This window comes from Drosophila obscura, unplaced genomic scaffold, assembly GCF_018151105.1.
Source record: "Drosophila obscura isolate BZ-5 IFL unplaced genomic scaffold, ASM1815110v1 contig_1, whole genome shotgun sequence".
In the NCBI taxonomy this organism is placed as follows: Eukaryota; Metazoa; Arthropoda; class Insecta; order Diptera; family Drosophilidae; genus Drosophila; species Drosophila obscura.
In genome coordinates this window covers 7,229,176-7,242,571 of record NW_024542679.1, presented here as the reverse complement: position 1 = coordinate 7,242,571, position 13,396 = coordinate 7,229,176, and the positions used below count along the sequence as shown (strand labels likewise).

The following is a 13,396-nucleotide window of genomic DNA, read 5'->3' as shown; positions in this document are numbered from 1 at the left end:
GTTTTATTTGCCAATGTTGTGCCACTTCCGCAGTGGAGGGAAAGCTGCACAAGAGAAGGTTTCCCAAAGGGTGCAGAGTGGATAATGACCAGATTGATAGCACAAAATGTTGGAAATCAATGTGAAATTTCTTATTCGCGCTTATTGCTAGATAAATAATATTTTATTACCTTGTCACTGGGGGAATATTCTGCAAAGGTTTCCCATCTATGCACAACTTTCCCTCTCATAATACCTCTACTTCCGCCCCATAAGAACTGACCTTCCCAGCTCTCCCATGCTCCCCATCCCCAACATTTTCTACTCTTCTAGCTAACTCTTTCCCTATATACGAAATAAAAACCCATTCTCCCATATCGGCAACGCCTTTAAAGCAAACCATACCAAAAAGCAAACACAAATTCCAAAATCCAATAGTCGAAAAAGATCGCTCAGCGTTTTCAACTTAATTACGCAGCATTTCCGCTTGCTAAAGCTAAATTGAAAAATCAAAATAAAATTAAAACAAAACGAAAAGAGAAGAGAAGAGACGCAGATGGGAGGGGTGGGGACATTTCTTTAGCGGAAATCCGAACAGCGCATAATTCTTTTCACTTTTTGACCAAATTTGGCTATGACTTTGTTGTTGTAATTCGAATTTAAGCCGCTACAAGATATAAATCAAGCAGATACAGATAAACAGACAGACAGACAGACAAAGCTAACAGATACATGGGATTGCAGATACACAATCCATAGATACAGATACACAGCTACAAAAGCGGGGGGGGGGGGACAGTGTGGGAGTGGGTGAGTGCTGCTGCTGCTGCTGCGGTAGTCATGACAAAAAGGCAATTTGTACAATTTTCGATGGCAACAATGTTGCCAGTGGAAAGCGCGGGGGGGCGGCAGATTAGCCAAAGCGACAACAACAACATGAGAGGCAAGCAACAACAAATGTCACCGCGGCAGCATCTACATGCATAACATTTATGGGCCTGACCTGCCTCTGGGCCCGACGCCCTCCCCCCACCCTCTATGCATAGAACCCGTGCCCATAACAAAGCAAAATCATCGATGGGATTGGGACTGGAACTGGGGATTGGGGTTGGCGTTGGCCCACCCTGATTGCAATTGTAATTATACACTGGCAGGTAGGGGTATTTGCCCTCCGTTTGCCATGCGGAGATGATATTTTAGCAACGATCCAGTGTGCGTCTGTTTCAATCAAAAAAGTGTTCAGGTCGCTTAGTTCCCCGAGGTTGGAGCATCAATAGATCTCCTAGAGTATCTAGTGCTTCGGCTATCCGCAATCTCCCATTCCTTGCTGTTGTCGGATTAGATTTTGCGTGCATGTATTTGATAATAATTATAACAAGCTTCGCAGCAATTTAGATGCCATTCCCTGCTTGTATGGGTAAGGAGACAGTAGTCATTGCTATCGACCAAAGCTCAATGGGTACGAATATCTGACGATGCTTAGTCAGAGCTGCGAACAGTGCTGGACAGATGAATAGCAACACACTGGAAGGAGCTGCTGCCCAATCCATGTTGACAGAGTAATACCATAAATTATGGGCACATCGCTCAGCACTTTGGGCATTAGAATGTTCCCCTGGCAAAATGGCAAGATGTTGTTCCGCCTCTTGCTATAAAAAACAAAAGAAATGCATATAAATTATAGCAGAGATGTTTATATGCCCTGACAAAACTATTTGGGGACCAGCTGGAGCTTCTTAGGAAAAATAATCAAAAATATAATTTATATGCCTATGTATATGCAGGTAAATACATATGTATGTATTTATAGATATAAAAAATAGAAGAATAGATATAAAAAATAGAACTAATGACAGACTGCTACATATAAATAGCAGATAATAAATATAGATGTAGCACAGTGTGATGATGGGTGCAAGAGGGCGAGAGATGGGAGTGGAGGGCTCGTTTGGGAATCAATCGCAGTGCCGCAGCTGCACAACAACAATTCAATTGTAATTAAAGGCAAAACAAAGCGAGCGACTAATTTGTTTGATTTTATGGCAAAATCATTTGAAAATCAACTGCACACTCGCATGGAGTGTATTCCCAAGGGTGTAGCCCATATCGAAATGCCTGCCATCGCCAAAGGAGGCGGCGTGTGGGCTGTGATCAACTTTCTTTAGACCTGAGCGGGGCATTATCTAACAGATGACTTTCTATAATCGTAGATCTCATTAGCATGTCAGATCTACTCACCCACTCACCCACCCAACCACCCAACCAGCCACCTACCCCCACCCAGCCATATGCTTCGTGGCCCATGCCCCGTGCCCCCAAGGGAATTCAATCGAAAGCGGACATTGTTCTGTTCTCTCTGCTGCCCCTTCGGCCCTGTCTTCTCCCCAACGCTGCTGTACGAGTAGTTTATGGCTTGCCACAAAATTTGTCATCCTATGGGCGGGATGGCAGTCTGCCAGCAGGAACTTACCTCAGAAACAGCTTGGACCATTTGTCTGATTAGCGCAACAGTTTTTTTCCCCTATCCATTCACCTCCGCCATTAAAAATCTACCTAAATCATAATTTATACTTTTGTTGAAAAAGAAAACTGATGAAACTGCGACAAGCAGACCAAAGCCCCCCCCCGCCACCCACTTCTTGGCTCTAATGGGTCAAATGTTCTACAATAAAAATTCAAATTCGTTCCGCAAAAACCATAAAAATTAACTAAATATGCGTGGGAGGAGGAGGAGGAGGTTGGGAAGTGTACGTCCATTTTTGCTTGCAGCCTGAAAGTATGCCCTGGGAAAATGGTGCCAGAAGCAGGCAACGCGACGTATGCGTAATACGTATCACGTATACGTGCTACGCGGATGGCGAACAAAATAGCAAAACTAATTAGGCGAGGGAAATCAATAAGCTGGAACAGAAGAGAGGGCCACGAGCGCCACGAGTTGCCACTGATGTCGCCCGGGGGGGTGGGGAGGGGGCAGGCGCGGGTGCGGAGTTCACTAGGGTGTAGGAATAAATGGCAGCCGAGACACTAAAACGAGCCACAAATGGACAACAATCCTGGTTCTTGGGGGGCAGGTGCAAGCGTCCTCACGAAGCTGCCACTGCAATGCGACGCCAGCGACAGCGCCAGCTCCACAGCCATACAAAGAATACCCAACAGCAAAATGAAAGCAAAATGAAAGCAAAAGTTCAAGTCGAAGACGGGACAAGAGGGTACGGGAACGAGACAGGTCAGGGCGAAGAGTTCAGGAGGAGAGCAGGCAACTTAAAACTGTAATTGGCCATGCGAAGTGAACACTGCAACGAGCAACGAAGAGGAGCACCCAAAAGACAGCCACAATAATAGTTGTAAGGCCGGCAGCAGCAGAGTCTCAAAGTTGCCCCAATGAAAGCGCATGAAGGAGCCCACAGAATGGGTCAGAAACTGAGACGATGTAACATTTGAGATACTCTTTCTGAGACAGAGAGAGAGGGAGAGAGAAAGTAAGCAGTTGAAGCAACAGCTTGGGAGACATTGCGACACAGTCGCACATTCCCACAGAACCAGCAACCCTTTCAAATATATTTACCCACTTCCTTCACCTATTTATTCGTGAAAGATGCATCCGCATTGCATGCCTCTAGACGCACTCATTCCCCACAAGATACCCAACATACCCGCAGGGCAACCTTCAGCAGAGAAACAAACAAGAAAACCTAAAGCCAGTCCACAACTCTGGCCCCATGGACACGCCCCCGAAGGCTTTCTGACGCTCTGACGCTGCACTTGTTTGCATACGAATGAGAGCTATATTTGTACGAGTGGCATGGCGCATGGGGCATGGGGCATGAGTTGCCCGGCCTATTAGTCTATTTTTGTTTTGTTTTGTTTTGTTTTGTGCTATTGAACCCAATTGTAGACACAAAGTGCTGGCCAACACACAGAAATGGAAAGTGCACAGGGCTGACGCAGGCCTCCTGCCGTTTCCTGTCTTTCTCCAGCAGTTCATTTGGAATTGCGAGAGTGTAAAAACTCGAGCGACACATCCTTGGACAAGATGCACACCGCTTGAGGACATTCCTGGCTGGCACATTCCGCACTCCGCTTCGTGTGTCGCTTATGAGTCACACACCAGCAGAGACAACAGAGCCAAAGGTCAGCAGTTCAGCATTTAACGACAAGCACATTTTTTTCCTTGCACTTGAAAATATTGAAATGTGCCTTTGGACAGCACCGAGTCTGAGCTGTTTTGTGTGCCCGCCAAGACACTAAAATTAATGCCAGCGACAATGTAATGTGTGAAGGACGCGTAATATGCTTGTGTGTGTCTCTCAGTGCTCAGTGCTCAGTCTGTCTTTGTGTCTGTCGGCCAAGGCTGAAGTGCAGAAGGAAGGAAGGAAAGGAGTTTCCATATGGCAGATACTCGTAGCTCTGAAGGTTTGGCAAGGCTCTTGCACAAGGCTGAAATTGGGACATTTATTCCAGTGTCAGATGGTGCAGCCATCACCCACCCAATGCTAGACACTTCCATTTTCCATTTTGTATATACTTTATTTATTGAATCTCAAGTTGAATACGATTTAGCTGAAATCTATTCTATGGGAATGATATGCGTTGCGTGAGTGATTTCTTTGTCGAGTAGAGAGGTACATATATATAAGTACCTCAGGGAAAGAAGTATTGTGCACTTTTTAATTTGCTTATATTTAACTATATTTAAATTAACCCTACAATTCTTAAAAACTTGGCAACCTCAATGCCCACCCGGATAAATCAAATTTTCACTAAAAAGGGAAAGCATATAAACTATTAATAAGCAAAAATAAAAATTAAACTAAAAAATAATTTCATTAGTATTTTTAATTTTCATTTAGAATGCACATATACTCGTACTTATTTCATATGAATGGAAAGTTATTCATTTAATATTCAGTTATTCTTAAAGTTTATGAAAATAATATTGTTATTTTTTTGTTAATATATTCCTTTACTATATATATAAAAAAAGGTTTAAATCATTCTCTTTGTTTTTAATAGTTTTTTGTAAGTAATATCAATGCACATATACTTCTATCCCTGAGGTATGTATGTTATGCCATGGAACGGAACATCTAAAAGTATTTTGGGTTTAGTATTTCCGGTTAGAGGTATGCCTAGTATGATTGATGCCAGGAATTGGCCTAACACACACGTTCTAACAATGTTCAAATGTATTTGCAACTACATAAAAATGTGTGTGTGTGTGTGTGTGTGTGTGTGTGTGTGGTGTATTTCAAGAGCCACTGGCAAAACGCTACAGCTAATTAATTTCCATTAACATTTGTTTGTCGAATACTTTTCGGCTTTCGTCTATCGGTTTTGTGTTTTCTGTTTTGTTGGTTAGCTCTTAAGTACTACGTTTATCTGACAGATATGAAGTTGTTCTGTGGTGTTCTGTGTTAAAGCTATGAGAGTGGTGTAAACTTTAAGTTTATGTCTGGCGATATACATAGACACTCGTACATATATAGTACATATATAATGTGTGTGTGTGTGTGTGTGTGTTTGGTTCTAAACTCTGAAAAAGTGCAAACAGTGTGGCGTTAATATACATACATCTATAAAATGTTCCGATTTCTGTTCTTGCTGATTAGTTGTACTCGTCCTAGCACATTGGCAAGTATTATTATTCTTGCAACATTTCAAATACATTTAGAACACGCAAATATATTTGTTTTTTCTTGTTTCTTGTTTGAGAAGAATATCTTGACTACAAAACTATAAATATATATATATATATATATATATGTGTGTGTGTGTATGTATGTATATATCTTATATGTATATCTGATATCTGTATGCCCCCGCAAGCCCTAACACTTCCCTTAAAAAACTTTCAACTTGCCCTTTTTGGTTTATTTTTCATTTCACTAATTTGAAATTGGGACCAAGGTCCTTTCTGTCCTTAGTCGTAGTTTGCCATTGACTTGCTTACAGACCCCACACTCCCCCCCCCCACAAAAAAGGAGGAAATTGAAATCATGTTTCACTTTTTCATAGTACCTCCCCCGATCCCCATCTCTATCCCTATCCCTCTAGCTTTAGCCCCCAAACACTCGCCGACATTGTGGAAAAGTTTCCCAAGCTTTGCTGCAACATTTTTTTTGTTTTGTGTGTGTTTCATTTTCATTTCACTGGAAAATATTGAGAGAAAAACTAACTTTCCTCCAGTGTGTGTTTGTGTGTGTGTGTGTGAAAATGAAACACTGCCCTTGCATTAATATTGTTATTGGTATTGTGTCTGTGTCCGTGGCCGTGTCCGTGTGCGAGTGCAGACCGGCTTTTATTTTTTGCTATCAAAGGCCAGCAAACAGCTCGTATAAAATTGTACAAAAACTTGAAGCTGAACTAAAACCTACATAGACAAATGCACACAAACGTTTCAGGGAATCAAAAGGAAGAACGAGAATCCCTTTCGTTTTCGTTAAACTCCAATCAAAATGGGCGTTTTCAAATCAATTCTCCATCAGCTCAAATATCTCTCTGCTAGCTCTGTACTTGCCCGCTGAACACCCCGCCCCGCCCATTGTTCAGTGTTTTGTGTTTTTGGTTTTTGGTTTTTGTATTTGTAATATCCGTATATAAGTTATATCTCTTTTGCTTGGTATAAAAAAATCCGTATAAAAATGTTTGCTTAACAAATTGTTTGTTTCGTTTCGTTTTCGTTTTCGTATCGTTTCTCCCTGCTACTCGTATAAATCTGGCATTCAAAATTGTGTGTGGTGTGTCTTTGGGTTTGCTAAAATTGATCGGTGTTGCATTTTTATATTATTATATTTTAGTTTTTTGCCTTGCTTACAGCTACATTTAATATTTAATATTGTTTTGTATTAATGTGTGTACACTCGTATAAGTTTTGAATTTATATTTATTTCCATTTGCTGCAAGCATCGATTTGCTTTTGTTTTTGGCCTGTATTTGCTTGCGAGTTTGTTGGGGCAAGAGCTTCGGCTAACCCTTTGCCCCCACGCCCCACATAAAAACCAATTAAAACTGCGTGTTGCGCTTCCCTTGGATTCCCTGCAGCTTCTAGCCTCGAGTCGGTTCGCCCCCTAGTAGCCGATCCTGCCCAGACGCCTGACTGGCAGCGTTGTGGGCTCCGTGCTGGGCAGCTCCCCGCAGCGCTGCAGCCAGCTCCAGGCCTGGCCACACACGACACCGACTCCGGCCCACATTCAAAAGCACTGGCTACGCCGCTTTGTCGTCGTCGTGGCTGTGCCTGTACCCGTGCCCGTACCCGTGCCCGTGCCCGTGCCGCTGCCGCTGCCAGTGACTGTACCCGTGCCCATGGTCATACTGGTCGATGATGTCAGCGACGAGGTTCTGGCCGAGAGCGGGGCAGCAGCAGGCAGCAGCCGGGCCGTGTTCTATGATTTCCTCAGCTGCTGGCCGGTGCACGCCGAATGGCCGGAGTGGCCGCACTTGGGGGTCCGGGACTTCTTCACCAGGAAGCACGTGAGAAACTCAATGGGCGAGGGCATCTTGCGGAGGCTCTCCTCCGAGCTGGAGCTCGACTGGTGGCTCTCCGAGCGCAAGTTGCTGCACTTGATCCGCTGGCCGCTGGCACCCGGCCCGGTCTCCAGCGCGTGGCGATAGTAGTTCTTGCAGCATTTCTTGGACAGATTGTACATGCGAACGGTGCGATCGATGTTCTCGTCGTCCTCCTCCTCGCCGGCCCTCAGGTTGAGCCCCAGGCCGCCCACACCCACGTCGTGGGACTTGGAGATGACCATGCCCAGGCCCCTTCTGGCAGTGGCCAACTGACACTGACTGACTGGCGGCTGTGGCTGTGGCTGTCCTTTGGCCTTGCCGGCCAAAGCGGCAACGGAGGTCTCTGGATGCAGCTGTACGCTCTCTGGCAATTCCTGGTGCTCGTGATGCGCATGGTACGCCGCAGCCTCCTCCTCCTCCTCGGGCTGCTCCTCCTCGGCGAAGTTGTTCTGCGACTCGTCGTAGAACTTGTAGCTCCTGTAGCGACTGTGCCGGCCCTGGTCCCAGGCGCCGCCGCCGCCGCCGCCGCCGCGTCCAGTCCATTCCGCACTGGCTGGCAGTGAGAGCTGGATGGTCGGGGAGCGATAGTACTGGCGATGCGGATGGAATCCCAGGCCAAAGTCGTCCAAGTACGACTGCGTGTGGATGTTGTCCAGCTCGTCGGCGACGCTCAGCAGAAAGGGAAGCGTCGACATGGTTCCGTTCTCCGTATACTCGGTGCTGGGCTACGTTTCTTTATTCAATGCTTTTTTCACGTTTTCACTTTTCCAGCTCTCTCGCTCGCTCTCGCTCTCCCACTCTGCGCTCCCACCCACCGAAATGTAGGTATCTATGCTGCAGCGATGGCGACGGCGATGTCGATGGGGGCACTGGCACTGGCACTGGCCCTGTCAGTGGGGATTAATCTCCCTACCCCCCTGGAAATGCACACACACACACACACACACGGATACGGATACACAAATGCAGACGGAGATGCGCTTGGAGTATTATTTGTTGCTATTTATTGTTCGCTAATGCGGATTGTATTTGGTTTTATCTAAGGCAAAAGTGCACTGTGCGGCTCTGCGGCTCGACAGGGCTCCGACTGCACGGACACGAAACAGAAACAGAACTGAACGCAGCAGGAAAATGCACTTGCCATCAAACCAGACGAGGCCAGGCCAGGCCCGACGTCGCATTTATGTTGATGATGATGATGTGGAAACTCCTTCGTACACACACAGCCAGTGAGAGAGAGAGAGAGAGAGAGCGAGAGTCGCGTCGTGTCTCTCTGCCACTCTGCCCGAGCGGTTGCTCTGTCTCTCGGCTGTGTTTTGGTCACGCGCTCAGGAAAACCCGATGCAGTCGACGAACCTTCTCCTTCTTTCTGCCAATTGCCGCTGCAACGACTGGATTTGGATTTGGGTTTATGTTTTGATTTCGCTGTGTTCAACGCGACGTATGCGTGATATTGCGAGGAGGTGCCACCTCAGTACCAGGGACGGGGGATAGGGTTGTAGGGGGTTTCGTGCTCATTGTGGGGTTTTTTCCCTTTTCGCGCGTTATTGTCATTAGTTGGCGTTTGCCTCCGTTTTGGCCTCCAGCGTGTCTGCAGCGTGTCCCTGGATTGCAACGGCAACGACAGCGGCAACGGCGAAGGACACAACATTGTTGCTGTCAGAGCCTGCCTGCAGCACTGTGGGCGGCCCAATGCATCTGTATGCGAGTGAGAGAGTCTGTGTGTGGCTGCGAGTGGTTTGGGGCGCAAAATCTTAATGCGCAATAATTCATTGACTGTGGATGGGGTGGCTGTGCGAAGGCTGCGTGCTTGCAAACTGTTAGCCAAATCAATTGAGTTTTGGCTCGTTTAGCGTCTTCATGGGTATATAATGATGAGCAATTGATTGCTGTTATATATGTACTATATATATAAAGTAAGGATGGGTGGGAAGTTGAAGCTGATTGCAGACCATTCAGGTGTGAAAGTTGGGCAAGGAAAGTAATCTACATGCAATATTGGCACTTGGAAGTGGGATAGATAGATGTAGGATAGATAATTAACAAACTAGCAATCTCTCGGCTGCTCTTCGCTTACATCCCTTAATGAAGTTGCATAATCCATGGCAGAGTGTCTGTGTCTGTGCCAGCAACACAATTCACTTTGCTGGCCCATTTGGCCAGCACTCTTGTGTACCTCTACGCACTGGCTAATCCCAGAGCCCAGATACGAGTTCAGATCAAGTTAAAATGGAAATGGAAATGGTAGAACCGAATTCAAGCTCAAATTACCCATGGGTGCCAGAAGGCATCAAGCAGCAAGCAGCCAGCAGCAGTAAAGCAGGAAACCAAAGCCGTAAAAACTGCAGCAGAGGAGAGACGAGCAAGGGTATGCATAAAGACAGCTGTGCAGTGGTATGTGTGTGCTAGTGCTGTCTGTCCTCTCTAGCTGTTGGAGACACTTAAGCCTGCGGTGAGCTCCTGTCGTTTGTGCCACTTATTGAGAGCAATAGACAGGGAGGCATGCAGACAGGGCAGGGCATAAATCTTTTAGCACTTATTTGACACAGTTTCAGCCAGGAGCACACACACACACACACACACAACATACAGAGGACAGAGGGCAGGGGCAGGGGCATGGACGTCAAATGCTCATCAATCGGTCGCTCACATTTGCTGCAACAATGCAAACTGATGTCCATGCCCCCTTGAAGCGGGGCAGCACTCATAGAGGGTAGCCCAGAATGACGGACGACAGAGAATGGTGTGCCAGGGTGCCAGAAGAGCTGCCAGACGATGACAGTTGACGATAAGCGGTCGAGTGGCTGAATCCTACACGGCGGAGCCGCTCTCTTCCAGCCATGTTGGGACTGCCTACGGCTCATTGTTGGCCCAACAAAACGCCACAAAATGGTAGAGGGAAAACGGAAGAGAGACAGAGAGAGAGAGAGAGGAGAGAGGGGAGAGAGGGAGAGAGAGCGTGAACCAAAGCAAAGGCCAGAGGCGGCAAAACCTTCTTCTGTTGGCCTCATTTGACTTATGCCTGGCTCCTCCTCGCTTAATCCATTTAATTGCCACAACTGTGGGGAAAGCCAAGCGCCCCTCCCTCCACTGCCACATGTGGAACGTGCGAAGATATAATTTCCACTCACTTCACTCTCATTTCAGTTCTTCAAATATTCAGTTCCAATTTGTTGGCTAATGAGAATTCGTTAGAAATGCATTCGAATCAGCGATTATTCGGCCCACGCCATCCAAGTCCATGTCCTTGTGCCACATTGGGGCACTAGCTGGCTGTCTGTCTGTCTGTCTGACTGACTGACTGACGTCTCGTATCAAATTATCTATAAATTGCCATTGCCCAAGCACGCCATCAATGCAAAAGGCGAAGGAGGAGCAGGAGCAGCTAGCTGTCAGACCATCAGTTCGTGTTACTGCGGATTGTTCCTTTTGCACCCGACTTATGTCGTGTGAAGTTTCTTTTTTTATATTCGATTGCATTGCAACAGACACACAAACAAAACACACACACACACACAATTTACCAAAGAAAAATAAGAACAGAGCCCGGAGCCCAGATCCTTCTGCCTTCTGCCAAGTTGTGCCTTTTGCCCGAGATTTGAATTTAATTTTGAGGTCAGACAAAGGCAAGCACTCTGCTCCAGCGGCATGTGTTTGTGCCCACAAGTGTTGCATACATGAAAAAATGCAATAAATATTTAAATTACTATATCCACATGCAGCACGCAAATGGGAAACGAATCCTCCAGAGGCGGACCAAGAAGAGCAGAGCGGAGTGGAGTGGAGTGGAGAGAGCTCTCTTGAGAAACTAGGCTAAATGTGAATCGTACTACAAAATAATTAAGAGAAATGTTGCAAAGAAATTGAAATGGGTGTCGAGTGAGTTAGAGTGGCCGAGGGGGGGCAGGAGGCATGCTTAAAAATTGGCAAGGGAATTTCTTTTAGATTCATTAAGAATTAAGTACGAAAGATGCATGCACCTTCGTGCATGTCTATATAATAATTGGAATATATTTACAATTTGTAGGACTGCTACAGAATTTATAATCCTGATGCTCTGCAGGAATACTCGTACCTTTCCTGGCGACTAGTTTGTGGCTGAATTAAGGCCATACGTTTAAGTGCTTGGCGTTCGAATGGAACACACTGGGCCCTTCTCTTTATGGGCACTTTAAAAGTTACTTGGCCTGAAGTGCTTCAGACAGCAGCTTAGTTGATCCTTAGCAGATACTTTCCCTGTGCTTTATGGACCCTTAAAAGATACTTTGTAGTGCATCAAACTACTGATGCGCCAGCTCAGCCCATCATCACAATTGTTGCCACGTTCTCTATGTTTTTTCTTTCACTCTCTTCAGTCCTCAGTCTTCGTCTCTTGTGATTTTTGTCTCCCCCCCCCCTTTTCTTACCCACCGTTTAAATTGTTTTTTATTTATTTGCATTTATTTAATATTTAAAGCTTTACATTTTTGCACAACCATCGAGATTCCAGCAACAAACTAAACAACATCCCGCCTTAGCCGAAGCGAAAAGCAATTTATATTAGCAGCAGAGCAGCAACAAAGTGAACCACAACCACAAAAACAACCACAAAAACAACCACAAAACAACAACAACAATTCAATGGGCAACGGGGCAGACAACAATCGTGTCAAGTTCAACAAAAGCTTCACCCGCAGCTCCATTCAATCGCTTCGCTTCGGCTTACAAGTTTTTACATATAAATTTCATGGCACGCACAGAAAACCGAAAACCGAATAACGAAAAACCTGTTAATGCGTTTGGCCAAAAAAAATAACAGCAGCAACAGCAACAGCAACAACTGTGCCACAGTGCACCCACGCGAGCTTCAAAAGAGAAATAAAAGAGAGTTTTTTTTGGGAAGAGACATAGACCTGGGGTGGAAAGAGCAAGCTTGAGTTTGGAAGAGCTTTCAGTGGAAAGGGCTGAGCTTCCGCTGGGGAAGAATGATTCAATGCAAACACTGAGATGGTAATTAAGTAAGGAGAATGAATCCAGATCCAGAATGGATCCAGACACCCACAGGAGAATGGCGTAGGGCAAACAATATACCGATGTGTGTTCCTAGATGGATTGTGGCAGTATCAGAACACTTTGTCCCCTGCCATTGACACAAAAGGGATTCATTTTGGTTAGAATAAAAAACCTTAATGCCCAATGACCTTCAGGATGACTTTGTACACATATCTGGCGCGTATATCAAATGGAAACTGCCAACTGAACTGAAAAATTGCCACCATTAATAACCGAATCCATATCCTTGGCCAAATCTATTCAATTGGATTAAGTGCATCATTAGACCCTGTCGATATCTGATAGGACACCCACCGCAATCTGTTACCAATGGGTACACGTACACCCTTCACTGAAAAACTGAGCTATGGGCTACCTACGCTCTGCGGCATTCCAGTTCTCTCCAGTTACTAATATTATCTACTACTATTACTAATATTATATTATATTATATTATATTATATTATATTATATTATATTATATTATATTATATTATATTATATTATATTATATTATATTATCTATTAACCTAATATTATTTGCCCTTTTTCCATAGCATCTCTCTTCACATCCAAGTCATCATACCCATACGCATACCCTCGCCTCTGCAAAAGGTCAGAAAATGTAGAAAAATATGTTAAAAAAAAAAAAACTTGCACTAATTTGCTAATGAGCCGCCCATCCATAATTTAACTGGAATAAAAATATGTGTTATAAATTACAAAAGCAAAAAGGAAAATAAAAGTCGAGCAACTAACTTTTAAAAGCCCTAGGCCCCAAGCTCTCTGCAACGTTGCGCGTGCGCACACCTGCACGCTCCCTCTCTCTCTCACTCACTCTCTCTCTCTCTCGCTGTCTGTCTGTGTCGTCTCTCTTGGC

General features: G+C 45.2%; 1 protein-coding gene across 1 annotated transcript; it reads right to left on the bottom strand.

The window, feature by feature from the left end:
• Positions 1 to 7,233: 7,233 nt before the first annotated feature.
• Positions 7,234 to 8,582, bottom strand: LOC111072195. Its single transcript, XM_022363895.2, has one exon. It carries the CDS (start codon positions 8,178 to 8,180, stop codon positions 7,362 to 7,364), a length of 819 nt encoding a protein of 272 aa, XP_022219587.2. The 5' UTR covers positions 8,181 to 8,582; the 3' UTR covers positions 7,234 to 7,361.
• Between the last annotated feature and the right edge of the window lie 4,814 nt (positions 8,583 to 13,396).